A 26,628-nucleotide genomic window follows, 5' to 3' on the forward strand; every position below is an offset into this window, starting at 1 on the left:
GCGGTGGCTGCCGGGAGCTGTAGTCACGTGGGCCCGCCGGCTCCCCATGGTAACGGCGGCGGCGGGTCCGGCGGGCCCGGGCGGGCGGTGAGTATGGTGGCGTTGCCGTCCTGTGGAGCTGGGCTGTGCTCCCCGTGTGTCTCCCTGGGTTGCACCCTCAGAGTTCCCCTACTGGGACGTAGGGCCCTTGTCCCCTCGCGTCGCCTCCCCGGTCCCTCCTCCCCATAGCCGTGTCCGGACCCCGTGGAGGCACCTCGCTCCCGCCCAGGCCTGCTCGCGGGGCTCGCCATGGCCTTTCCCCGTTACCCCTTGGGGCTGGGGCGGGCGGTTCGGGAGCGCTCTGTGGCGAGACATGCTGGCGTTGGCGGCCTGGGCGGCGCTCCGGTGCCAGGATAGAGCATCCTGGTAGCACCTTCGGCGTCAAAGTCTTTCACTTGGAGAAATGAGACACACAGCGTGTTCCCCGGGCGAGCGGCAGGGAGGAAGGGCTGGTTCCCCAGCCACTCACGGCCCCAGGGAGCCTCTCCAACGGTATTTGGAGTGTTAGGAGAGAGCTGGGATCGACCAGGCTCAGGTGGAGTGCTGGGACGTCTTGGCTGTGCATCCTTTTATTGGGGTCTTGGCTTGGCTGCTCTTGTATTGTAAAAAGGAGCCGTTGAGTCTGAAAGATGAAAGAGCTGAGTTGAGACAAGCCCAAAGTATTTCCTGAATGTCTGCAGGCTTTGGTCAGGGAGCGAGGACTGAAGGTGTGGGGAAGCCCTGTGCCACTGTGCCAGCCTCCTGTGCAGCTGGGCTGTGGATGTCTCATTTGAGGCAGAGTTCAGCCCCACAGCTACACATCAAAACCCTGCCTACATGACCCCCTGAGGCTTGTCTTTCTTATTGTGGTGTTCTCCTCAAGGAATGGGCAGATGACATCTAGTGGCTCCTGGATAGTTTGGGGGAATTTACAGTCGATTGTTGGCCTTATTGTAGTTTTATAGAATAATATTTCCACAATTCTTACTGTTTATACCCAGCAGTTAGGAGCATTTGTCTGTCCTTTTGTTGCTCTCTTGCTGCAGTTGTTTTATGTTAGGTAAACTTGGTTGATGACAATTGCCCCCTCCCACAACTCAGTCGAGGGGTCCTTCTCAGCACAACAGCGATCGTATTTCAAGGAGGAGTTGAGGGGACAAATGTCACCATCCCCTGCTGTCACATAACAGCGCCTGCATGGAGATGTCAGATCACTGACATAGGTTGGGGGCTTTGGCTGCTGTACCAGCCTGGCTGGATGCCACTCCTTGACATTTCCCAAGTTCCTGTCATGCATAGAGTCTGGGAGTATTTGGCAGCTTCTCACCTTGAGTCTCTGTTTCTTCTCCACTCCTGAGCCCTGAGAGTTTGCTGTATGGAGTGAGGGTTTTGCAGTGGCTTCAGAAGAATTTTTCCTAGCCCTTTCAGGATATGAAAGAGTCTTCAGCACATACTGAAGGACAAATATGGGAACTTTTTCTTACAATTGCAGCTATGTTTCAGTAAAAAGTATCAAGAACAGAAGGTGGACTAAGAAATTATGTGTTATGAACTAATTGGGTTGTTCTTGTCTCCTTGCTGTGTGTTGATATTTTATACTTGTTTCACTCACTCCAAATCCTGCACTTTAATTTTTGTAGTAAACGCTAGTCTGCCTAAGATCAGATGGAGTTGTGCTGACTGCCCTCAGGTCTTACACTGGTGGCCAAACTCTTTCCAGGTCTTGCCATCAAATTCTCTTTTCTCCCATCACGGAGCTCAATTGAAAATGCTGTCCCTTCAGTTTGGATCTTCAGGAACGGGCTGTAGACCTCCTTGGTGAAAGGCTGTTAAGCACCTCATGGTTTAGCTTGTTGCTTTTAACCCAGACTTGTTTCTCTGCTCTTGCTTGTGCTGGTACAACTGCTACTGTTGCCCATGTGATGAAAAAGTACAAATTGGGTGGGAGCAAGGGCAGGCACTTAGCAGCTTCACTGCTGGGGAAACAGAGCTGCATGATCTGCTGTCAGTGTGCACTGCATCTGCTTCAGGGCCTGGGGAGTCTGCCAGGGAGAAAAGCTGATATCCTTTGACAGCAATAGGAACTCCATGCTCTGCCCTTTGCTGTGGCCCCTGCACTGTCCTGTCACAGCCAGGTCAGCTCTCCCGGGGTGAACAAGGATCTGGCCCTTTATTTGAAATGTCCTTGGTGCACTCAAGCTATAGCCCTGGATTTTCTGCCTGTTGTGCCAGAGTTCCTCAGCTCAACTGGCTACTGTGCTTCAATGCCCTTAGAGTGATGGGAAAGTCCCTTGTGAAGTCACGGGAGCCTTCGGTCCCCACCCCACTCTGTGTGTGCATGGAGGGAGGCATTTGCTGCAGCACAGGGTGAGGTGGTGGCTGGATTGCAGCTCTCCCATGGCTTGCTCCAGCATCCTGCTGTCCCTGAGATCTGCCTCCACCTTGGGAACAGGAACACACACCTGAGTGCCTCTATTTCTCTTGCAGAGCAATGCTCTGCTTAGGTAAAGGGTCTTTTCAGGCAGCCATACACTCCTCATACTTCCTCTATTCTGTGTGGAATGGAGTTCAGCACCACAGCTGATGAATGAAATGACCAGCCCTGGCACAAATGTAATCCTGGGATGCAGGTGGAATTTGCTGATGCATCCTCACCGAGGTTGATTTCTCACTGTTTTTTTTTTTGTTTTGTTTTTGACCTGAGTGGCCACATAAAAACTTGATGTATTGATTGGGACAGAAATTGGTTGTCATCCACTGGATTTGCACACAGAATGTGATTCTGCAAGAATGGTAACAAAGCTGCAAAGCTGAAAGGGAACAGTGATGCTTAACTGTGTGGCAAAGCAGCACACCAGGCTGATGTACCCAAGAGCATTTCTGCAGTGGCCAAGCTGCCTCTGGGCTGTGTTGTCCTCTTGGACAAATTGTGGCCAGCAACACCCTCTGCTCTTCAGCTTGAACTTGCTGGTGGCCTCAGGTGCTTCGGCTAGGTGTGGGACTGCCCTTGAGGCCACTAGTTTCTTGGAGCTGATGTAGGGGAGGGAGGGCTGTTTCTCTGCTGTTGAAACACAAGTTTGTACCTAGCTATGAGCTGTTGGAGCACTTTGAGGCATTCGGTTTCTGATCAATGTTGTTGATCTTGTTCAAAGTTTTAAATTTTTTGAAGGGATACAAACCCTTATTTTTAAGTGTACATTTGTTTTAAAACCTGTAAATTTGTTTTGCACTGTTGTTAACTTGCTTGTTCAAGCTTTAATCAAAAATCCTAGAGCTGCAAGTGAGGAATTTGGTGTAAATTCAGGTCTTGTTTAGAAAAATATGTTATCCTTTTTAATAATAAAGAACAGAACAGAATATGCACCCTGCAATGGCATAGAAAACAATAGCAATTGCAGTTGTGTAGTCTCTCTTCCTTGTGATTTTAGGCTGTGTGTGGCTGACAGCACATTATCAGGTCAGCTTGCAGTGCATACATTTACAAGCTCTTGTTATTTTAAGTGTATCACCAAGCTGCACTTAAAATAACCGCCACAGCCAAACTCTTCTAACAGTGGGATGATGTGCACCCGGGCTCTTGAGGTCTTGTCCTTTCCTGTTTGGAAGAGGACTGTGAGGAGCTGCCACACTGCCATTAGAGGAACACATGCTGCAGTGGGGCTCAGGCTGGATGAAAGGGTTTTGACTGCTGTGTACTGGGTGTGCAGAGGCTGGGGCACATGTTGGCCCTGTGCTCTAGTGATATCACATTTGTACAGGCTGTGGCAGTGCTCCAGCTGACCTCCCAACACTTGCAAGCAAGCTGTGTGGCAATTAAAGGTGCTGGCAGAATAATTGTAAGCAAGTGCAGTGGTACAGTCACTCCAACAGTGACAGCTTTGGCCTCTGTATTGTGTGTCAATAAGTCCAAGCCAAAATCCATTAATTACTTGGTTGGGTTTGAATTCCAGCCTGGCCAGTTCACCCAGGGTTTTTCCTAGCTCATGTTTCTACAATAGAATTTCAAGAGTGTTATTTTATTGCTATTGTGAGAGGCAGAACAGACTCCAGCTCCTTTCTCATAGAGTTGGGTTGGCAGAACTAGGGATTACATCAAGCTGTGACCTTCGTCCATCCCAAAACTCCAGCTGAATTAAATATAAAGGGAAAACTTCCCTGCTGGAACCAGCAGTGTTTTGCCCTAGGGCAGGTGACGTGTTTCCTACCCAGACCTACATAGATGTGGCAGCTGCTGTCCCATTGTGACCACAGCCTGGCACGTGAAGGTGCCTCCCTCCATCTCCATCAGGTCTCCTGGATGCTCAGCAGCTGCTTTGTCGAGCTGTCCTTGCAGTAAGGATGGGAGACAGTTTTCAGGTGGACATTAGAGATGGCTGTGCTGGCATGCGGGAGGTATGAATGGGGGGAAGGACTGGCAGTGTGGACTGGTGCTATCAGTCTGGATGCATCCTGACCTGCCTCCTGTGAGGGCATCTTCCTTTCATCCTTTCTGCCCCTCCTGCCCCTATCTCTGAGCTCCTGTGTCTCCACAGGGAAACAGTGATGGTGACTAGCTGTTGGCCAGCCTAGGCCTTAAATGAAAGCTCTGCTAAAGCCCCTGCAGCTTTCTTATGTAGCTGCTGCTTCCTGCACCCCCCTCCCCTATGCTGGCCCAGACGCTTCTGCAAATCTGTGACAAAACTGCTCAGGAGGGGGGCAAGCTCAGCACATCTTTGTCTGCTGCTGTATGGCTGGGTTCCAGGCAGTGTTAGCTAAGGCTGTGCCATGCCCAGACCTCCACCCTGGCAGCCACAGCTGTCACCAGCATCCTCGTGTCTGTGTCAATCACATCTGTGCTACCGTTGTCACTTACTCCAGATCAGGGTCACACAGGACTTGTGCTGGCATTTTCACACCTGTGTTTAAGCTGACTGTAAGATTCACGGCCCTTGTTACAGCTTCATTAGGCCACATCACCTTTATTTTTACAGCAGGATGATTCACTGATAGCTGTAAAGCCGGGTGGAGATGAGGTACAGATGGCTTTCACTTCAGGCTGGTTTTACAAGGTCATTCACAGCCGGGTGAGAGTGCAGGCAATGGCCAAACTGCCAGTGCAGGTGGTGATGCCAGTGACAGACCCTCTAGGCAGGAACACTTTCATTCTCCTTGTATTTTAATTTGCTCTTTAACACCTATGTTCCTGGTGTGCTAGGGTCACTTTGTGGTCTGAGTGTGCTTGTGAGCTGGGGGGGGGGCGGGGGGGCAGCGTGTGCAAGCCAAGCTCTGCTCCCTTGTTTACTGGTGGAAATTTGAGCTGGGCAGGTGACGGCATCTGAGCCACAGCTTCTTCGGTCTGTGCTAATCGCTGTGAATGTCACAACACAGCCAGGTTTGCTGCTGGGGGCAGATTGGGTAGCAATGGAATAGTGTTGTACATCTCAGTTGTGGGATTCTCTTCCTTGGGGTTTGGAGCCCCTCTGGGCTGCAGCTCCCACTGGTATGTAGGTGCCCTGTCCTCATCAGGAGTTCTCAGCTTGACTGTACAAGCACTGACAAGCAATGCAGCCCTATGGGAGTGGTACGGACTCGGCACTTTTCCATATTTCCTTGCAGAGCTTGGCAGGGTAGCAGCTCTCCTTGAGGATGTATAGCTCCTGTGGGATCCTGCATGGGGTGTTCCATCTCCTGCATCCTCTGGCTGAGATGCTGCTGACCTGGTATGTGCTGGAGACTGGAGCTGATTCACAGGTTGAGAAGGTCTGGCAGTTGTAGGTCTGTCTGACCCAGCCCTGTAGTGGTGTGAGCTGCTGTGATGGTGCTACAGAGCAACCTTAGGGTCTCCAAGCTACACTTTAACTGCTGCATCTGAGGCTTGTCTTTCAGGTGAGAAAGGAGTGTGTATGTGTATGGCAAGAAAAGGAAGATATGGCTGATGCGCTGCTTATCCTTCTTTTTATACCTTTATTTTTTTTTTTTTAACGTGCAAGCATGTGAGAGCTGGAAGGTGGAAGAACCAGCCAGCCTGCTTGGAATACAAATTCCTATCGCAGCTGTATCCAGGGGCCCTCCAGGCATGTGTTAAAGCAATAACTGGCTAATGGTGTTTTCTCTTTTCCCTTCTCCTCAGGCAAGAGGATGTTGCAGGTATGGTGCGATTGTTCATTCTAGGAAGATTCAGGACACTGGCAGCTCATTGGTCTGCCAGTTTGGTCCTTGTAGAAGACTTTTCTGAAGAACTGCAGTGCGGAGAGATGTATGTGCATAGTACTGCCAGTCTGTGCTAGAAACAGAGGTTTTGATGTTAGAACAGCCCTGCATTTGGTTCTTGCTGCATTCTCAGTCCTGAGCTCTACAGGAAGCCTTTAGCCCTCACTAAGCTTTTCTACAAGAGTGAGAAACATGTTCCTTTTAAAAGCAAGGTTCTCATATAGTTGTGTAATGTACTGAGCTGAAGCTTTAAGGAGTAGGGAGAAAAAATAAACAGATGTTTTGGCATTTGTGACAGAGTCAGGAGGCTGATTTTGGAGACGCAGAGCTGTAGGAGTGGGCTCCAGCTGCCACGTGGGTCCCAGGCAGGCAGCCTCTTGTTGCAGACAGGGTGACTGTGCTGGAGCTGCTACCCCATGGCCCTGGCTGGTAGTCAGGCACCCACGTGTGTTTGCAGGGTACAAACTTTCCTGCAGATGGCTCTCTCTACATTGTTCTTTGCATCCTCTGGTTTCATGTAAGATGCCAGCCATTCTTTGACTTGGTCTCCAGAGACTCTTGGTGAGCTCAGTAAATGGGAGATGTGGCTTTCATCCTGCAGGAAAAACAGCTCACCCTGCTTTCCTCATGTGGCATTAGGCTGGGTGCTGTCCCCTGACAGGACAACAGTGTCTTTCATGCTATCCTTTTGTTTCAGGCCGGCAAAGATGCTGCTGTAGATGACTGACTGTGCCTCAAGTACTATGGCTCTACATGGCGTCCTCAGGACCAGACCATGCTAATCGGGGCCCCAAACAGCAGAAGAGTGTTGGGCTGGAGTCAGGGAGCCTTCCGGCAGAAAGACCTCAGCCGTGCTGGCCCTGGCGCCTCACTCAGCAGCAGGCCAAACCCGTCTGGAATTTAGAGAAGAGATATGCGAGTGCTTTCCAGGATCGCATCCTGCTGCCCTCAGGGATCCCTCTGCAGCAATCCTGCTTCTTGTGCTCACCATCACTATGCCATGCACAGCCCACTGAAGACAGCCTCCAAAGCCCTCCAGATGCTGGCTCTGCCACGGGAAGGGTGATGTCTTCCCTGCTGATGGAGCCCTGCCTGCTGGCAAAGGAGTGCTCTGGACCTGGGATTGAAGGCTCTGTCCTCAGCTCAGGTCAGCAAGCTGCCAGCTCCTGTAGACCAGTGCTCAATAACAACTCCTTCCTACGGCCAAGCAATGCTAAAGTGCCTTTTCTGCAGTCACTGAAGATGAAGAAGTTGGAAAACACCCGGAGTTTTCCTGCTACTTCATGGTCCTACTCTGGGGACAGTAGAGACAGCTTCCCTAGTAGCCTGATCAACAGTGCAGTGAGGAACAGCAACGTTGTGTTAGAGCAAAACAAAATCCCCTCCCATACCCCTGTGCGATTCTCAGGAAGGACAAGCAGTGCGATCCACAGGAAGGACCAGTGCTCTTTGGAGGATGCTAAGGGGAGACCTTACAGCTCAAAAGAGAAGGAACTGGAGAAGAGCCTCTTGAAGGCTGTGCAGCAGCTACCTAGTCAGGCTGCCACACACAGAGGCTTTGGGTGCCAAGTTGAAAGTTCCGGCCTTATGAATGTAGGCAGCCTGTCCAACCAGAACAGCGGGAGGAGGCAGCATGCTGGAGTGCAGATCACCCAGAAAGAAACCATTGCTCCCCTGGACTTGGAGCTGGAGAGCCATCGCCTTAACAGTAACTCGAGCCTTACGGGCACCTGTGATACTGTTGCCCGCACTGAGCGGATCAGTGTCTGTCCCTCGGCCTCGCGAGCCAGCGCTCCTGACTGCAGCACCAGCTGCTGTCCTGTGGGTCGGCTGAGCCCTCTGTGTGCTGGGGACCACCTGGCAAGAACAGAGCCTCTGCACTTTGCTGCCATCTCTGAAGTGGCAGCACAGGTGTCCACCATCCAACTGGAGGAAGAAGAGAAACGGGCCCAGGCTGTGGTCTCAGGAAAGCTTAGGTAAGTAGAGGCAGGAGGAGGAGGGAGGCTGCAGCAGGATGTGCCAGGCTGGCCACTGTGTCTGCGTGTGTTGGGAGAGGATGCACTGTGACAGTACGAGGTGGCCATAAGGATAACCATGGCCTATGTCCATGAGCAAAACCCAACTGCAGCATCCTAGTGGGTGGGGCACCTTCCTGCAATCCCCAGCTTGACACAGGCACTCGGGATGGCTCCAAGCTGTTCCATTTTCTCCTTCAACCACAGTATGGAATTCCTGTGTGGCATTTCTAGTTTGTTCTTCTCAGCTGCCTGCAGTGGAAAGCTCTGCACATGTGAATGAATGAAGCCTGCTTGTTGAACCAGGCTTTCCTAGTCAGAGACATGGATTCATAAAAGAACACAGAGCTAATACAGGATAGAGAGGGTGTGAGAACATGGAGCTCCTGCTCTCCTTCTGGGAGAGGGTGTCCTTTTTCCTCTTCTTTCTAGTTGCCCTGGAACGTGTTCCTTCTCAGCGTGGTCTGGGGTCTCTCCATCTTGCTAGCTTGGGATGAGTGCTTGTACATCAGCATTGGCGAGGGCAGTGCCCTCATTCCCCTGCCCACATTATCTCATGTTGCCTCATGGCCTTCTGGGTTTCTGGCCCCAGAAAGCATGAGCCATTCCTTTTGATGTGATGTCCTTTGTCCCAGTGCTACTGCTGAGAGGTCCCTGCTGCAGTTGAGCCATCCCCAGGACGAAGCAGAGGAAGAACTTCCTGATGGCCTGGATGAGAGCTCCAGTCAAGAGGAGTATGAGGACAGTGAGTACCCCAGGGAGGGCTGTGCTCCATATCTCAGTGTGGGGAGTGCAAGAGCTGTCTGGGAGCTGGGGGTCAGCACAGCTGCCCTCTTGTCTTACATTCATGCTGTCATTTCAGGATGTACTGAACTCAAAAGTGATGTAACAGTAAGGAGAAACTGCATGGGTTCCTTCCAGGAGCAAGCTAGGGCTCACCACTGTTCTCCAGGACTTAACCATCTCCTCTCTGTGCAGGGCTGTCAGCTTTGCTCCCTTCCCTGTTTTTATGACCCCAGCTGGTGGGCAAAAGCCAGGATCCAAGGATTTGGGGTAGCTGGAAGGTTCTATCCCCTGCAGCATTTGTTTCTTCTCTTCCCTCCCTAACTCTGTGTGCATTCACTCCTCACGGAGACAAAACCTGAGTTTGTTTCCTACTGCAGGTGACTCGGATGCTTCCTCTGATGACGATGTGTTGTCCAGCAGCTCCACAACTCCTGCATCCAGGTCAGTTGCTCTAAACAGTGCACTGAACTTGGTATATTTTTCCCAGACTTGTCTCAGGACCCGAGGGAATGGCCTGAAGTTTTGTCGGGGAGGTTTAGCTTGGATATTAGAAAAGGGTTCTTCACCCAGAGTGTGGCTGGGCACTGGAACAGGCTCCCTAGGAGATGGCCACAGCACCAAGCCTGACAGAGTTCAGGAAGCATTTGGACAATGCTCTCAGGCACATGGTGTGACTCTTGGGAATGGTTCTGGGCAGGGGAGGGAGTTGGACTTGATGATCCTTGTGGGTCCCTTCAAAATCCACATATTCTGTGATTCTGTCATCTTTGCCCTCCGTGGGGACAGAGGAGATGGTAGCATGTGGGGTAAAGGAGTGAAGATAGGAACAGATGTCCCATCTAAAGCAGGTTTCCTTGCTACCCTGCTGAGTAGAGCTACCTCTCTTGCTACAGGCAGGAGCCTGTAAAATGCTAAGGGTGCATCCTCTGCAGCAAAACAAGGGTCTTAATTTCACTGGCACTGACAGTTGCTGAGTTAGGTTTATTGGATTAAATTGTGCTCTTGCAGTGTCATTGCCCAGCAGATGAACAAAGTGGAGGTGTCCTGGGCCAGAGACTGCAAAAGCTCCTTGGAGTTTCATGTCTCAGCATAACATTCTAGAAACAAGTCCTGGAGCCTGGGTTTTTCTTTAACTTTTTGGAGAATCTTTGTAGAGGGAGCGCTGGTCAGCCTGTGGTCGTCTGAGCCCTGCCTTCATGACTCCTGGCTGACCTTTGTTGGACCTGTTTTTGCCCATCCAGCAGTGGGAGCTGGTCTTGCACCAGGGCTGCCTCAGGCTTTGCTGTCTGCCTAACAACTTGCTGCTTCCCATCATGTCATCACTAATCTGGGAGACAAGCAAGGCTTTCTGTGAGCAAGTGTTGAGCCTTAGGGTTCTGCAGGGCTCTGGGTGTGCACCTGTGATTATGAAAGTCCTGCAGAGGTGATGTAAACTGGCCCAGCAGCTGTTTCTGGCAGGATGTGTCTGGTTGGCCTCTGGGACAGATGGGGAAAAGCAGTGTTTGGGCTAAATGCCTCTTGCAGCAAGGAGGGAAGGGGGGGTGTTGGCCACTTCTTTGTGCAGGCTGTGTGCTGGCCTGGCCTTGAAACCTTTGCAGCTGTCTCCTGCCTTCAGTTTGTGAGGGCAAACCCAGTTTTGTGCCAGAGAATGTTAACCAATATAATCTTTTACCAGTTAATAAACTTTTAATTATTGATTTCAGTACTGAAAAGAAAAGAAAAAAAAAACCAAGGACTTCTATAAAACACCTCTTCTTCCCTCAGCCTGGTCTCCAATTCTTTTGTGACAAGCTACACTCAGTCCCTTCAGTGAGGCAAGGGGTAGCCTGAGAGATTGGTGATAGTGTGTTGTAGTTCCTTTTCTTTTGCTGCTCTTTGTTCTTTATTGGATTGCTCTGGTGTGGCTTCTTCCCCTGTCTGCAGTGGCATATATTTGAATATACGTTCATTGCAAACCCTGCTTTTCACTTCATCACAACCTTAATAGAAACATTACAAATTCTATCCCTCCTTCCAGGTATTGGGGCTAGCTGTGGTAAGGTGTACATATAGTGGGTAAAACTCCATCCCTCTTCCCTGCAACACAGCAAAACCATGAGGGTTGCAACAGTTTAATAATATGTATTACAATCTCCCCGCCTTGTGCCCTTGGACTAGGTTATAGGGTTTATCGTGTAAAAGACTCCACTCCTTGCCCCAGAAAATCAAAAACCCCACAGCAGGTACTTGGCATGTGCATTCATTGCAGACTCATCCCCTCATTGCTGCAGACTGAGTTACTGACCTTAGTGCCCACTGCTTGGCCACCACATTGCAATGATGGTGCAAATTCCTGATACCCAGATTAAGGCTCCTTCCGGCTTCCCTCTTCCTTTGTTACTTTTCACTTTTAGCCAGCTGACTGCTGCTTCATCTTTCTTAGGAAACGCATCGAGTGCCTGGCCCAGCCTTCTGAGGCTCAAGACAAAGTGCTCAAACCAGCTCTTGTCTGCAGTTTATTCCCTAATGTGCCTCCAACTATCTACTTCAGTACTCGGGATGAGGCAGGTGAGCCAGGGTCTATTGCTGCGCAAGGTGAGAGTGGCCAGCCCATTATTTGGGAGCAAGTGGTGCCAGCGCACAGCCTGGAGCTAGCTGGCAGTTGCTGCCCTTAACCCTTCCCATGATGACACCCAACACTACTGTGAGATCCAAATGACTGCAGTAAACTGTTACTTCCATTGTCTGGAGCTTGACTCAGGCTGCCACTAAATGTTCCAGTGTCCTGGATCTCCCCCAGCTGTGGAGTCTTCTGCTCCATGACAGTTCTGTAACAAGGGCTATGCACCCTCATGTACAGGCCTGGTGCCTGTGCAGCAAACCATAAGAATTTTGCAGCTGTAGTAAATCCAAGTATTGTGTTTGTTTTCCTTCAGTCTTTAACTTTTTGCCTTCCTAGTGGAAAAGCTGCCTTGGGAGCAGAGGAAGCTGCTGCGATGGAAAATTTGCAGAGTCACGCCTAACATAGTGAAGCAAACCGTTGGCAGGTCCCACTTCAGAGTTAGCAAAAGTAAGTTGGGAGGCAACATTGTGTTCCTCCATGCCTCCAGCGCCTGGACGCAAGAAGGCAGAATGCCTGCAAAGAACAGAGCAGAAGCAATACAGGCTTGGCACTGCCGGATGCTGGGTTCATGTTTTTGCGTGTCTGACCTGCAGTATCCAAGATCTGTGGGTCCCAGCAGGGGACCTGCTTATTTGCAATGATATGACCCACTTGATTAACTGGATGCCACTCAGCCCTTGCTTTGGCAGCTTTGCAGTAGCAAGTATGAGTGCTTTGTGCTATAGCTGTGCAGCATCCCTGGCACGCTTCTGCTAGCCCAAGAAGACGGGGTGCTGTGGGTTGAGTGGGTGTTATGGGTGGCAGGGTACTCAGTCATGGACTTTTCTGTTTTTCCTGCAGAAAGCAGTGACTGGCTGGGTTGCTGGGGCCCCCATATGAAATCCCCTGGCTTCAAAGCCATCATGGAGCACCAAAAGGTATGAGCTATTTTTTGCTGACCTCCTTCATGTGCATGGAGAGTGTGTTTCAAGGAATTTGGGTGCCCCTCTCTTCAGGGCCAAGTGTTTGCTGTGCCAACTGTCCCTGCAGTGTCCCTTCCAGAACTGGAAGAGGAGTCCAAGAGACAGGCATAGCTGGATGGGCATCTCTGCTGTGAGGGTGGCTGTTGTACAGACTGAGGCTGTAGCCAAATTGTGTTTATTTGTGAGTTTCTCTAAATTCAGTCATTGCGGCTTAAAGCAACGCAGTCCTCCTTCTGGCAGAACTGAGGGGTAGGGACAATGCCCTCACTGCCAGTGCAGCAAAGGGCGTGTACCTTACTCTGATCACAGAAGGGTCAGGTGTAACTTATGGTTTGAGAACCTGCAAGGGATCAAAGGTTTGGTATCTGTCAGAAGTACATGCCTGTTCTGAAGAGCCGTGATGCTCTAAAAGAGGCGGTTTGTCCCTGCAAAGCTTCAGGACTAGGTGGAATCAGTTTGGGTGCAATCTTGGGAGGGGAGTTAAGACTGTTACCCTGCATTGTATTCAGAAAGAATGTATCCTCTGCCAAGGGAGCAGAAATGGGTGAGCAAGGAGTAGGGGAAGCAGAGAGATCTCATAGCATCTGTGTTCCTTTCCAGCTAAACCACTTCCCCGGTTCATTTCAAATTGGAAGGAAGGACCGTCTGTGGCGCAACCTGTTAAAGATGCAGGCTCGCTGTGGGAAAAAGGAGTTTAATTTCTTCCCTCAATCTTTCATCCTGCCCCAGGACATCAAATTACTCAGGAAAGCATGGGAGGAAGGAGGTAGCCGACAGAAATGGATTGTGAAACCAGTAGGTGTAAAGCAGAACTCAATCCTCTGTCTTTTTGTAGGTGCAGGGAGAAGATCTGATCCTTTCTTGTTTGTGTCTTGCAGCCAGCATCAGCAAGAGGCGTAGGTATCCAGGTCATCCACAAATGGAGCCAGCTCCCCAAAAGGAGACCGCTGCTAGTACAGAGGTGAATGAACATAAACCCAAGGTTGACACACAGCCTGGGACCTCTTGATGTCTCATATTTCTGGCCAATTCTGGGCCCCTACCAGTATGTGGCAAAGCAGAAGTACTTGATTTGCATCTGGAGGTTTCTCCGGAGGCTGCCTGGTTGTCCTGCTGCTGGAAGTTTGGCTCCGTCATCTTCAACTGGGCTTACTGCAGTGCTGCTATCTCTGTGTAGATATTTGAGGTCTCAGACACAACTTGGTTTCATGAGCTTTCTGGAGCTTCTGTCTGGCAGGTGGACAGCTTCAGCTCTGCTGTGATCCGGCTCTCGCTGCTCTGTGCTCTGGGGTTTGGCATGTTTGGAGACAAACAAATCTTATCCAGTTCACACAAGCACAGTGGGAAGAGAAGTCCCAGTGAAGAGGTGGCAGTTGTCAAAGATTTGTTCTTATCCAAGTTAGAATGGTTCAGTAAGAGCCTCAATGCATGTAGATGCAAAGGATTTTCTTGAAATAACAGAGTTCTCAATCTCCTTCCCCTTCTGCAAAAAAGTGGAATAGTTCATCTTGATTTTGAGGCTGCTTTCTGGGAAGATTCTTGTGAGAGCAGGAAAACTGCAGTGTTTGGCAGACAGGGAACTGTTGTGTTTGCTTGTTAGTTCTCCCTGTCTTTTCATGCAAAGAGATAAATTTTCCTATGGAAAATCATGAACCTCTGGGATGAATAATCAGATGAGTTGGATTAAAATACCCAAATGTTTCTGCTTACTGTATGAAACCATCTGTGGTGTACTGCATGTCTTAAATGTTCTTGAAAATTGTGATCAGCGTTGTGGGTGTGGAAGAGCTACTGTGCCTTAAAACTGAGGAAAATCTCTTCAAAATGGAACTGAGCAGAAGGAAACACTGCTTATGTGCTGCAGGAGCTCCTTGTGAATGGGAGAGCTGCTCTTCTCTCATTTTGTCTGTGATGTGATTAACTTTGAAATGCTGTGCAAAAAGGCTTCTGCATTGATCCCTTGTTTTGCTAGGGCTTCTGAATTGGGGGTTAGAGATGTTCCTGCATATGAAAATCCTAACCCTTATGTGCTTCCTTCTCTCTGCAGATATCTGCACAAACCCTACCTCATTGGCGGGAAGAAGTTTGACCTGAGGCTCTACGTTTACGTCACTTGCTATGATCCCCTCAGGGTCTACCTGTTCAAAGATGGGTTGGTTCGCTTTGCCAGCTGCAGGTAGGTTGTGCAGGAGAGCAGTGCTGGGGGTTGCCTTGGTGCCCAGGCACCTGTGGCTGTGGTACCTGCCTTGGCTGGGGCAGGAGGGAGTCAAGCCCTATAAGGGTGATGCTTAAAGGTGTATCTTGCTTGCTTAAGAGGCAGTGTGGAAACACACGAGGTCGCTGCAGGTGACTTTTGAAAGGGAATGTGAGAGGATGCTGCCTACATCCAACCTTCCCAATGAAAGATCAGCTTAGCGTAAAGCATTTCTTGAAATACATTGTCTGTGCTTCATTCTGCATAAAGGCTGGCACACCAGAAACTGAGATGTTTCTTCCAGTTTTCATGGTATTGTCTCAGGCCATTGGAGTTCCATCAGTGCTTCTGCTCACTGATACTCTGGCTTTTATTTCTTGAGGGTGGGATTGCATGCCTCTGTCCCAAGGCAGCCTGTTCTGTCTCATGTTTTGTTCCATTAGTTCTTGGCCTGTGAGGACAGAGAGCTGCAGGCAGTAGAGCTGGTGGATGGCTGAGGGTGCTCTGAGATGAGAACAAAGTCTGTGCCTGCCTCACGGACCTGGGGACAGCCACTTCAGTCTCGGACAGCTTGTGTTCCTCTTGCCTTCTCCAGGTACTCCTCCTCAATAGAGAGCCTCAACAACAAGTTCATACACTTGACCAACTACAGTGTGAACAAGAAGAACACAAAGTACAAATCCAACTTTGATGTGACTGCTTGTCAGGGACACAAATGGTAGGTGCTGCTTTTAGGTACAAGGCAGCTCTTTCTATTTCCCATTAAGTCAGACTTCTTTTCAGTATTCTTACCCAAAACTTGAACTTGCTTTCTGTATCATCTGCTTCCACCTGGGAAAGTGGAAGAACAGAGTGATTTTAGCATGCGTTAGTGTCAATGGAATCTGGATGGTCTCCCTGGCTTGTGACTCATCCTGTCCACTACTGCTTGAGCTGTAAGTGCTGTTCATCCTGACTGTGTTTGTGCCATTCCCTGCTTCCAACGCTGCACTCATCTCTGCTCATTCATCCCCTTCCCCTGTTGTGGGGGTGATGGGATGTAGTTAAAGCAGAATCTGATTGGTTTTTGTTAGATATTGAATGGGTGATGCTTAAATCGGCTAGATGGGAGCTTCTGCCCATCTCGTTCTTGACTTTGCTGTGGAGGCAGAGAAGGGGACAGCTCTGGTTCAGAACTGTTAATTTATGTGCTACCCAGTGAGAATAGGAGCAGTTGGGCCATTTCTAGGCCTTTGGGAGGAGGGCTGCAATTTTGCAATTCCTTGCTGTCCCATGGGTGAATGGATGTTCCCCAGGAACTTGTCTCTGATTCCATGGTGGTGTTTGAACCCTTTTAAAAATAGTGCAGGATTGAGTTCTCAATTCTCAGCCTGGGCAGGTCTACTGCACTCCAAAGGGAGTTGCAGAAGATGTCACTTGGACCTGGACCTGCTCCACAGTGGTCTCTTCCTCCACTGGGACTTTTAGCAGGGTCTGCTGCTTCTCAGCAGTTACAATTGCAAGGAGGTGGGATTGTGTGGGTTTCCCATACTTGCATGCAAGTCAACGCTGGCTGCTCCAATGTTAAAGATAAGTGTGGCTGTAATCTACTCCATCTTGTATGCAGGAAGCGTGACCTTTGGATTCCTGGCCATTAGCCACATGGTCTCACTTGAAAAATATCTCAGCATCCTTGGCTCAGTGTCAGAGTAGCTTGCAGCACTCAGTGTGGTATGGGAAACTCCTGTAAAAGCATAGATGCTCCCCCATACCATCTTGTTACCACATTTTTCAGAAATTCTTTTCATCCCTGAAGCCTCAGTGAAGTGGCTTTAGCTAAAACATTTTTGGGGTCTTGTTGGATTCTTGCTGAGCTGCTTTGCAGTGCTGCGGGGGAAGGCCTGCAGGAAGGGGAGGTTTGCTGAGGACATGGAGGGGGAGGGAAGAGAAGGTCTGGGCCTGACTTACCTTGCTCATGTGCTAATTTGGGACTGTGCTGAGAAGTCTATGACAGATTCATGTTCCTAGTAGCTTGGGCCTTCAAAACCAGGGGCCAGGCTGGGGATAGCAGTAACTAGGAACTGAGAGGTTTGAGGATGTCAGGAGGATTGCCATGCCAGGGAAGAGCACTGTCAGGGTTCCTCTCTGTTACTTTCACCACCAGCAGCAAGGGGCTGTATGTTGGAATCCAAAATGCAAGGAATTCTGAGAACTTTGGGCCTATACACCAAAGCTTAAAATTAAACACAGTATTTGATCTAAGACCTTGGGAAAAGCTTCCAAACTTAAGTGCTAGAAGCGAGAATATAGATTTATAATTTGAAACAGAGACTTGTTAAACTAAGTGGAAGAAAATTTAGAGTTTTAGAGTTTAATGTAAGTTTGTGTGTCATAACATGATTGGCTCAGAAAGCTTTCACTGTAACATGAGTCTATAAGACGAAATATTTAAAAATTAGGTCAAAAACATAAATATCCTTGTTAGCAGTGTTTTATTAGTCAATAAATCCTTAAAAGGTCTTGTGACCTTCTGAACCGTGCAGTAAAGATGTGAACCAAACTCACCTTTCCTACCTATGTAGAAGATAAAAAAAGTACACCACATCATCTAAAACAACTGGAAAATCCCAAATCTAACTCATTCAAAATTCCTTCAAAAATCTCCATAGTTCCTTTGCTTTCTCTCTCACAGGGCACTCAAAGCTCTCTGGGGTTACCTGACCCAGAAAGGAGTTAATAGTGAGGCCATCTGGGAGAAGATTAAGGACATCGTTATCAAAACCATCATTGCGTGAGTCTTGGCACCTCTTGCTCTGTGTGTCTATGAGGTGCACCTTGGCCCTTTTGACTGTCCAGTCCCTTCTCAGCCTTCTCCTTTTGCTCTTAAATGGAGTGGTATCACTGCTGTTGGCTTCAGTATTTCTCTGAAGATCGCTCCTTTCACCCTGTCACTTTTGCTCCTGCTACAGTAGCTGCAGTGGGTAAATAGATCTTACATTTATTTCCTGACCTGCCTGAAGGCCAGGAAGGTGCAGTGCGCCCAAAATTGCCCAGCTTGCCACCCGCTCCCCTGCTTTGCCTGGGAGCCTGAGAGAATGGTCCCTGGTGCAGGATAAATCTTGTATTCAGAGGTGGATGCTACCTGACACAGCAGGGATGCTCAAGATGCAGTGCTGGATCCATATGTGGTGTGGCAGCAGCAACACAGAAGCCTATGTTGGTCCCTCAGCCCACCTGCTCCTGCAGCACGTGGCTGCATTACACTTCCAGAACTGTCAGCACGTGCTGTGAACAGCCAGAGCTCTGCTGTCTGTCTGACTGCTGGAAATAAGTGGTTTTTTTCTTGGCTTGCAGTTCTGAGCCCTACGTGAACAGCCTGGTGAAGATGTATGTGCGCCGTCCGTATTGCTGCCATGAGCTGTTTGGGTTTGATATCATGCTGGATGAAAACCTCAAGCCCTGGATCTTAGAAGTCAACATTTCCCCAAGGTAAAGCATATTCTGAGCCACAGCAGAGTGGATAATGGCCTTTTTTTTACTACAAAGTGAGTTTGACTTGCAAAGTCCCCTGCAGCCTGTGCTGAAAGATCATGGGCTTTGAAGCCTCTCTCTCCAGATTGCAGGAATCAAAGCCCTCCCTGTCTGTGAAAGCAACATTCCTCTGCAGTTCAGAAAGCTTTTCTGGGCATGCTCCAGCTAGAGCCAGGGAAGAGTATGTTAAAAAAGGAAGGCAAGGAGGGATGTGTCTTGTACAAAACGGGTGATGGCAGAGATTTCTCTGCGTGGGCAGAAGCAGTCAGCAGTTCCACTGCCTCGTGCACTGTTCTTTACTTCCTGACCGCATCCGGCCTTGTGGTGTCAGGCTGTGCAGGCAGGGCCGGGAGCTGCAGTGTAACCGGGCATGGCCTCCCTGTCTGCAAGAGTGGGTGGGCATGAGCTGTACACAGAGCCATGTACATGGTGCTCTGGGGATGGATTTGCCTATTTCTAGCAAACTTGGGAAGAGATGGAAAAATTAACTATTTCTGATAGGAAGCCCCCCCCCCCCCCCCTTCAAAGCTCTGTTGTCAGGATTTTTCTCTCAGTGTCTTATGGCTGGTTTCACAAGGTAAGGGACAGGCTGGTGTTTGTGTCCCAGTCAGTGATAAGCCAGGGATTAATCTTGGGGCCGTGGGGCTCGACACCTCCATTCTAGCACTCAGGCTGCTGTGATGCTTCCTCTCTGCAGCCTCCACTCCAACTCCCCACTGGATGTGAGCATCAAGGGCCAGATGATTCGGGACCTCCTCAACCTTGCTGGTTTTGTTCTGCCCAGCATGGACAGTGTGGATTCAACGACACAGACAAGAAGTGGCTCTATCTACAGGTTATCCCCCTTCTCTGTTAGAGAAGCAGGCTTTTTTCTTGAGGGATTTCATGTGGGGAGGCTGCTTGGAGCCCAGCAAATGCTGGCTTCTAGCTGTTGAGCCTGTGCTTGCTGGTGCTTCAGCTATGGGTCCAAAGAACTTGTCTCCTTGCCTGAGTGTCTGGTTCCTGTGGTCTCTTCAATGCAGAAGGATTTATGCTCTCTCTGCAGGTCCATAGTTGGAAGTGAGGCCAATGTAATTTGTGCTTGCTCCGCAGTTAGTCAAGTCATGCTCTCTTGTCCTTCCCCCTGCCAGATCTAATATGATTCTAAGTTTCACTGCCTCTCTGTTTGCTTGGAGGACTGGCTGGCTCTGTTGGGGCTGGATCCATTTACCCTCTGACTTACCAGAACTGAAATGCTGCTGCCTGGAGCAAGAGGAGCACCTGTTATTTTGCAAATGCTGGAGTGATCAGTTCTTTAGGCAGGACTGCAGGTGTTACATGCTGCCAACCTATGGGTGGAGGTGTGCACAGTCTTACTTCACAGCTAACATGGCTGTTTTTTACAGAATGCTAATTCCTGGGTGTGCGTCCAGCCAGACCCCTAATACTTCTGTGTTTCACCACAGCTAGGGCTTATCCTGGTTTCAAACCTGATGGCTGGAAGGAAACCAGTCTGTTCCCTGCAGCAGAATGGCTGCTGGCCGTATGTCACTGAAGGATCAGCTTGCTGGGTGAAGCACCAGCCTACTGTGATGTGTGGGCATGCCAAAAGATGGGACTCTTGCCCTCTGAGTGCCCTGTGCCTTCAGTGGAGGAGCTTGGAACATGGGTCTGTTCCAGATGGGGAGCTCTCACCAGCTCATCTGCGGTGCTTTGATCACATGCTGGTTTGCCACTTCCAGTGGAAGTGCTGAAGGGCAGGTGTCCTCAGAAAGACCTGCAGGGGATTAAGTGGATCCTTAACATGGTTCAGATGATGCATTACCAGATTTCTTGCATCCAGAGGCAAGCTTGTTTAACTGTATTTCCTGCCCTGGGAAGCATATGAAGGGTTTTTTTGCATATAGGCAGAATTCCAGTAGATCTGCATGTTCCCCAAGCACCATGCAGCACAAACTCAAGGTTCTGCTCTCCCTGTTTGGATCTGCACACAACTAATAAGTTTTGCAGCAGCAGCAGCAGCAGCAGAAAAAAAAAAAAACAAAAAAACCCCAAAACTATGTTGTAGATGGGTTATAAGGTTTTCAAGAAGTATTTCCCAGATTCTGGCATCCCCAAATGGTTAAGTTGATGCTTAGAATAGATGGTTGCTGGTCAGATAGTACAAAAGGCCAGGACTTCCCATTGCATGTGGGTAAATTTGAGTCCTGAGAGTACTTCAATATTGCCAGAGGAAGTTTTTGATCTAAGAATTCTCTTCTTCCTTGTATGGCACCTGTACTGGGTACTTGGATCCCCATTCCTGTGTTTGCAGTTAGGAAGCTGTGTTCCAAGTGGGATGTAAACACGAGATCCCACCAGGCTTCATGTGCTGTGAATCACATCATGGTGTGTCTTTGACCCTCTTTCATCCTATGTGAGTGTGAGGTGATGGCTCACCTTTTGGGTGAAGGATCACTGAAATGCCTTAGTGAGGGTCTGGCAGAGTCCTCCATTTTCCCTGCCCACATTCTTCCCACATTTTGTGCTGGTGCACAAGGCCGTGGATCCATCACTGATCTCGGAACTAGTGAAATCCTTGGAGAAAGTGTTCTCTTCTCCATGTCATTTTCATAAGGGTGTCATTACTCTCTCAGAAGTTGCTGGGAGCAGCTCTGCCATGAGAAGACTTTGTCTTCTCTACTTAAATGCTCTTCTGTCTCTCTTGTGTCCTCAGTCTGGGCAGTGCTTTGAAGAAGTCCAAGCCAATATCTGAGCATTTGAGAGCAGAGAAGATGAAGAAGGTCTATTACTTGATGCAGAAGATACCTGACCAGGTACAAAACAACCTCCTCTATTACTTGCATCATCATGCCAAGCCCATGTCCCAGCCAGTCCCACATGTCTGTCTCTCTTCAGATTGTGCTCTTCTCTGGAGTCAGCCAGATGATGGGGTGCACTTGGGCTCCAGTGGGTTACAAGACAGCTGGTCAGAAATAAACTGGGTTTGCTTAAGCCACAGTCTCACTGACTCATCTGTACATTAAAATAGATGTGTCCTGAGGGGCACATTACCCACCAGTCCACAAACAGAGTCTGAGCACTGCCTGCTCCTCCTTATGTGTCTGTGCAGCTCTTACAGCCTTTGCCAGCTGACCCCCGTGCTGGGTTAGTAGGGTCACTGGCCTTGTGTGCCTCCTGTATTTAAGAGAGGCTGGGCTGCAGAATTGCTGTTCTTTTTAGTTCTATGCAGTGTTGGTGTCACCATTGAGCCTAAATTCCTTCCACAGTTTCCATGTGGCCTTTGTCCCAATGATCTCAGACACATGGAGGCCTTTGCTTGAGAGATGTTTCTTCCTGACTTTGGGTTGCTTTTGTCTGCAGGATTTTTATTCTTCTGTCTTGGACATCCTGACTCCAGATGACGTTCGTGTCCTGGTGGAGACAGAGGATGAGTACTCCCGGCGCGGGCAGTTTGAGCGGGTGTTCCCCAGCCACATCTCCATGCGGTACCTGCGCTTCTTCGAGCAGCCTCGTTACTTTAACATCCTGGTGACCCAGTGGGAGCTCAAATACTACTCAAATAGACACAAAGGTAACTGCCCTCCAAAGCCTGGCACAGCCACCTGACTCAGGCAGGCTGCCTGCCAGCAGTCGTGGGAGACTTCTGAGCTGTGCGTGTTGAGGGGGAGCTGCCTGCCTGCATACTAACCCCCAGGAAATGTGTTACCTTCCCAGACTGCTTCAAATATCACAAAAAGCTTATTCTGACTTGATGAGAGGTGATGACTGTTCTGATACGCACAGCACCAGCACTTCTAGGTGCCCTGGGCATGAAGCAGACTGGGATTTTGCCTTCAACCTGTAGCTTTGGCCTCTTACTGTGTTTCTCTGCTCTCTTTGATGGAGAAACAGCTGGATTTGCTGGGCTTTGCTCCTGACAAGTGATCTGTGAAGGAAAAATTGGGCCTATTCACTGGTCTCCTGCAGCTTTCTAATTGATGAAGAACAGTCAGTGTACAAATGGAAATTTTTCCTATACACTAGAAATCTAGCTAACATTTCCATTCTTTCAGTACACAATTATGTATTCTAATAAAAAACATTATCCTTTAATGAGGCATAGCTGTGCTGGACCAATTCCTTCTCACCCAGGGTTGCCTCTATCAGGGCAGCAGTATAAACTGTTTGAGGAAGAGAGTCAGTGAGGTCTAGCATGAAAGGTTAGAGAAAATAAAAAGAGAAAAAAATAGAGAAAATAAAAAGACTGTGGCTCAGGGCTTTTCATCCAATATATGATCTAGATGGAGAGGCTTCTGGAGGAGCTAGCCCTCCACTGCAGTGATGACTGTATGTGTGCTCCTCACCTGGCTATCAAGGAGAGAAAGAAGAAAAATGCTTTTGTCACTTTTCACCTGGTGTTAAAGTGATTATCAAAGGGGTCAGCAACAGTCTTTCACAGAGAGATGGTAACATCATAGCCTTCTCTCTGTGTTGTCAGCATGTGTCATCCTTTGCCTTGCTAATATCTTTGCTGGATGATCTTCCATCAACTGGAAGAAAGATTCTGTCATCATCCTCCCTGAAGTGCTGCCCTGAACTTTGCCGCTCAGGCCCACTCAGGCAAGGGTCCTAGTTCAGTGCTCCAGCTTCCCCAAAGAAGCCAGGCAAGCAGATTTCCTCTATCCCATCACTGCTATTTACCTCTGAGCAGAGCTCACCCTCCCCCTATCCCCTCCCTGTTCCCCTGTGTTCCATGCAGCACTCCTCTTTCCCTAGCCTGCAAGATTCAAAGCCCAGGCTGGTGCTCAGGCCCAGCACAAGGCATCTGAGCTGCCCTGCTCCCCTTGGCCCCCAATAAGTGGGGGTTTTTTTACAGTGTTCTGGGGCTTGCTAAAAGGTCACCGAGGAACAAGTTTTGGACAGCAAGGATTTCTCCTGGTATCTTATAGAAAACCACAGTAATGCCAGCTAGACAGCATCAATGGACTAGCCATTGCTCTGCTGGTTATTAATTTTCAAGTCACCCTAGCCTTCTGCTATGACCATAAGGCTCTTAAATAAGAAAACAGGATGAGATTTCTCAATATTTTTGGGTTAGCCACAGAGCAGGGTGCTTGGCTGTAGTGGGGACAGCTTGCAGGAAGCCCTGGAGGAAGTGGAGCCTGTTCAGTGCAGTTGAACACATGGCTCTGCTTCAAAATGACCTTGCTGTGCTCTGGAGCACCATGTCTTGTGTGTGGTGACAGGATTGGTCCCTTCCAGTCATATCAGCGATGCTCTCAGCTTGTGCCAGTCTTACCCTCTGTTAGGGATGAAGTCTCAGCCCATCTTGAGCTCTGGATGGATCCCTGTAGGGTGGAGATGATGCACTGGGATGCTGCAGCTGATCTGTACTATGCAAGGAGGAGGTTGCCTGAGCTGTCCTCCTCTGGGAAAGGGGTCGATGACAGCAAAGCTGCTCTACATTTGCACGGTGGGAACTTTCACCGGTGCAGCCCAAATCAGGTACTGCTGTTGGCAGGCACTGGGCTCAGGGGGACAGCCAATCTGGTCTAATTCGGTAAATCCTGTGTTGCCCCAGTTTTCCTGTTTCGCTGAGCCTGCTGCAAGGAATGTCTTGGCTCCCGGGGAGGAAGGCAAGCACTGCAGCAGCCCACGCACTGATGTTTGCTCGTACAAAGGGTGAACGCCCTTGGTTTACCCCTTGTTTATTGGCACTCAGGCATGTGTTCAAGTAGTTATTGCATAGCATGTTCTATGTGGTCAGTGCAGCATATTTGCATGCCCTGAGCTGGGAAGGCTTAACTCTTTGTAAACCTGGCTGTTCATTCTCACTTATTGTCTTCTGTCACTTCCCAGGTCTGGAACTACTGAAGAACTGGTGTGTCAAAGGGTACCACACTGGGGCAAGGACAGATTTGGCCCAAATGGTGTGTATAACTGTGGGTAAGGAAGGTGGAGAATGGTTGTTTACCTGCACAGAGCTGGGTAGAGATCCTGCTTGTTCTGCTTCCTCTGGCTCCTGTCTTACCTGTTTGCCTTCTTCCCTCTTTGCCAAGGCCTCCAGGAGTCTGGAAAAACCCATGCTGCCCTATTTCCCACAAACATGAAATCATGAACAGTATATCAGATCTGCAAGTATTTTGCATCTGAATATCCTTGGATACACTGGGCACAGCCCTACATATTTGGCACCTGTCCTGACCACTGTTCCTCTCTGTGAGGGAGTCGTCTCTGTCTGTCACTCCTGTGCCTTACAGCAGAATGCTACTCTGAAAGAAACCCACTCTTTTGACCTCGAGATGCTCTCCTCCCACTTTCAGCAGAGGGATTCATTAGGCAGAGAGCAAAGATTGCTCTGTTTGCTATTCTGGGAACAGTCTGGTGGCAGTGACAATGCACAGCAGTGAGGCAGCTCTAGCTGAAGCTCTCTAGGGCAGCCTATGGCAAAGCACAGCAGGCTTGAGGGATTTTTGCCACGACTTAAATAGCCATTCTGTTGTCTCCCTCTCCTTCCACAGTGGTCATTGCCAAAGTCGTTCTTCCTCCAGAAGAGTAGCATTCAATCAAATGGCTTCAACAAACTGAAACTGGGCAAACTGGGGTGAGTTTGCGCTGGCCATGCTGTTCATGGTGTTCATAGTGTAGCTTTTGGACTGGTGTCCTGGTAGAAAACTGGCAGCCCAAAAAGCAGCTTTATTAAGGGGAGAGGAGCAGATTGGTTTGCAGGCTCTGAAGCCTCTGCTCTCTAAAGAGCCAACAGATGGAGCTGGCATGATGTCTGTGCAACTGGGCATGTCTCCTTGGCACTGTATACCCAGCTTAGATGGGAGTGAAGCTCAGAACAGCCAGATTAAGTGATGCTTGGAGCTGTCATGGTCAGAACATGCTGACAAGATATTCCCCATACTGGAACTTGTATCACTTCTGTGGACATTGATGTGGTTAACAGTGAGCAGAGGCTCTCAGCTGCAGCACTGGCTGGGGGAACAGTGAGGTCTCCAGGTCTGTTGCACTCTCCCAGCTTCCCCGAGCAAAGCTGGGCTGCTGCTGACAGCTTCCAGCAGAGGTGGAGAACTGGAGTTTGGGTGAGACAAAGTGAAGGGGAGGCACATCCCTGGTCTCTGGTTTTAAGAGAAAGATCATCACTGTTCCTGTGCTGGGACCAGGGTGGAGTTGGGTTTACACACAGACAGGGGTACTAAGCTGTGACCTTGCAGTCCCACTGATATTGGGATACCTGTTGAGGTCAGTGACACTGGCTGGAATGGGTGATGGAGTAGGTCAGCCTGGCAGCCCTATCTCAGAGTCCATGTGTTGTGATACAGCAGATGATTATTGCACCATGGTCCTTTTGGTTCTTTCTCACTGTCCTAAGAAGCTCAGGGTCTCCTTTTCATTGCAGCACATGCCTCCCTTCATCTGGTGAGGACCTCACAAGATGCCTGGAGCCCAGCCCTACTCGAGGCTTACCTCTCAACAAGTGCACTGATGGAGCCAACCAGAGACCTGCTGGCTGCCTCTCTGACGCTGCCCTGGTGATGTGACCAAGCAGCCACTGTCCCTCCCTGGGGACACATCAACCTACCTCAAAGGAAGAGACAGGAGCTGGCTCTGTAGAGCAAGGACTGTGAGAGCCCTTCTCACTGCACACTTGTTTTGGGGCTGGTTGTAGAGAGAGATGTTTTCCTGGGCAAAGAGGAGACCTGTGTGACTTCATTTTCTAAAACAAGTGGCAAAGCTTGAGGAAGTGGGGGTTATCTGGCCTATCTGGCCTTTGTCCTAGACTGTTCTAAAAGCCTGACATGGTGGTTTCTGTGCTGTGTGGGAGCTGGCTGAGCCTGCCCTTCTAGTCCCCAGTCAGCACAGACTGAGTCCTTGCTTGCCTGTGTCTGTGTCCTGAGTTGCTGGCAGCTGAGCCTGCTCTTGCCCTGGTACAGCCCGGCCCCTGGAGATAAGTCCCCAGTCCTCATGCCTGGGAGGAAGTAAAACTGCCCAGTTTTATCCTCTCTGAATGTCTGTGCCAACCTCCTGCCCTCCTCCAGCAGCAGGCCCCACAGGAGACCTCAGGCTTGCACATTGCAGCTCCAGAGAGACCATGGGTACCAGTGTGGCTCCGGTTTGTTATGGGGGCAGTGGGGCTGCTGGGGAGGGAGCATCCTTCTCAAGGCCATCGGCTCTGGTGTGCCCTACAGCATGTGTGCATGGACTACAGGCTAGTGCTCTTCTCTTGGATCTGCTCTCTATTTTCCCTTTGTTTCTCAAGGATTTCTATTAAATTTTAACACTCAACTGCTCTCCTGGTTCTCACCTGCCTTCCTTTCCCTGACCTCTTTGTGTCTGGTGGGAAGCTCACCCCTTCCCGTGCTTCACTGGGCTCTGATACAGGGA

The 26,628-nt window shown here is 49.6% G+C and overlaps 1 protein-coding gene across 2 annotated transcripts; it reads left to right on the plus strand.

Moving 5' to 3' along the window:
• Nucleotides 1–18: 18 nt before the first annotated feature.
• On the plus strand, nt 19–26,534 carry TTLL4 (tubulin tyrosine ligase like 4). 2 transcript variants are annotated; one of them, XM_059852865.1, is made up of 19 exons: nt 19–87; nt 6,905–8,183; nt 8,858–8,967; nt 9,386–9,449; nt 11,431–11,555; nt 11,947–12,057; nt 12,451–12,527; nt 13,173–13,367; nt 13,451–13,533; nt 14,620–14,748; nt 15,362–15,484; nt 17,438–17,536; nt 18,100–18,234; nt 18,974–19,111; nt 20,972–21,071; nt 21,619–21,829; nt 24,097–24,167; nt 24,759–24,841; nt 25,643–26,534. In XM_059852865.1, the coding sequence occupies exons 2-19, from the start codon at nt 6,961–6,963 to the stop codon at nt 25,782–25,784; spliced, it is 3,219 nt and encodes a 1,072-aa protein (XP_059708848.1). In that variant the 5' UTR covers nt 19–87; nt 6,905–6,960; the 3' UTR covers nt 25,785–26,534. The 2 variants fall into 2 exon arrangements, with proteins under 2 accessions (XP_059708848.1, XP_059708849.1); XM_059852866.1 differs by lacking the exon at nt 19–87 and adding an exon at nt 5,307–6,253.
• Nucleotides 26,535–26,628: the final 94 nt, after the last annotated feature.

This window comes from Haemorhous mexicanus, chromosome 8 (genome assembly GCF_027477595.1).
Source record: "Haemorhous mexicanus isolate bHaeMex1 chromosome 8, bHaeMex1.pri, whole genome shotgun sequence".
NCBI classification, from domain to species: domain Eukaryota; kingdom Metazoa; phylum Chordata; class Aves; order Passeriformes; family Fringillidae; genus Haemorhous; species Haemorhous mexicanus.

Bases quoted from the DNA above. Each gene is read 5' to 3' on its own strand.
- TTLL4 (XM_059852865.1), top strand. From the start codon at position 6,961: ATGGCGTCCTCAGGACCAGACCATGCTAATCGGGGCCCCAAACAGCAG. The intron at 11,556-11,946 runs GTGAGCCAGGGT...TTGCCTTCCTAG, and splicing joins CAGTACTCGGGATGAGGCAG to TGGAAAAGCTGCCTTGGGAG. The intron at 14,749-15,361 runs GTAGGTTGTGCA...TGCCTTCTCCAG, and splicing joins GTTCGCTTTGCCAGCTGCAG to GTACTCCTCCTCAATAGAGA.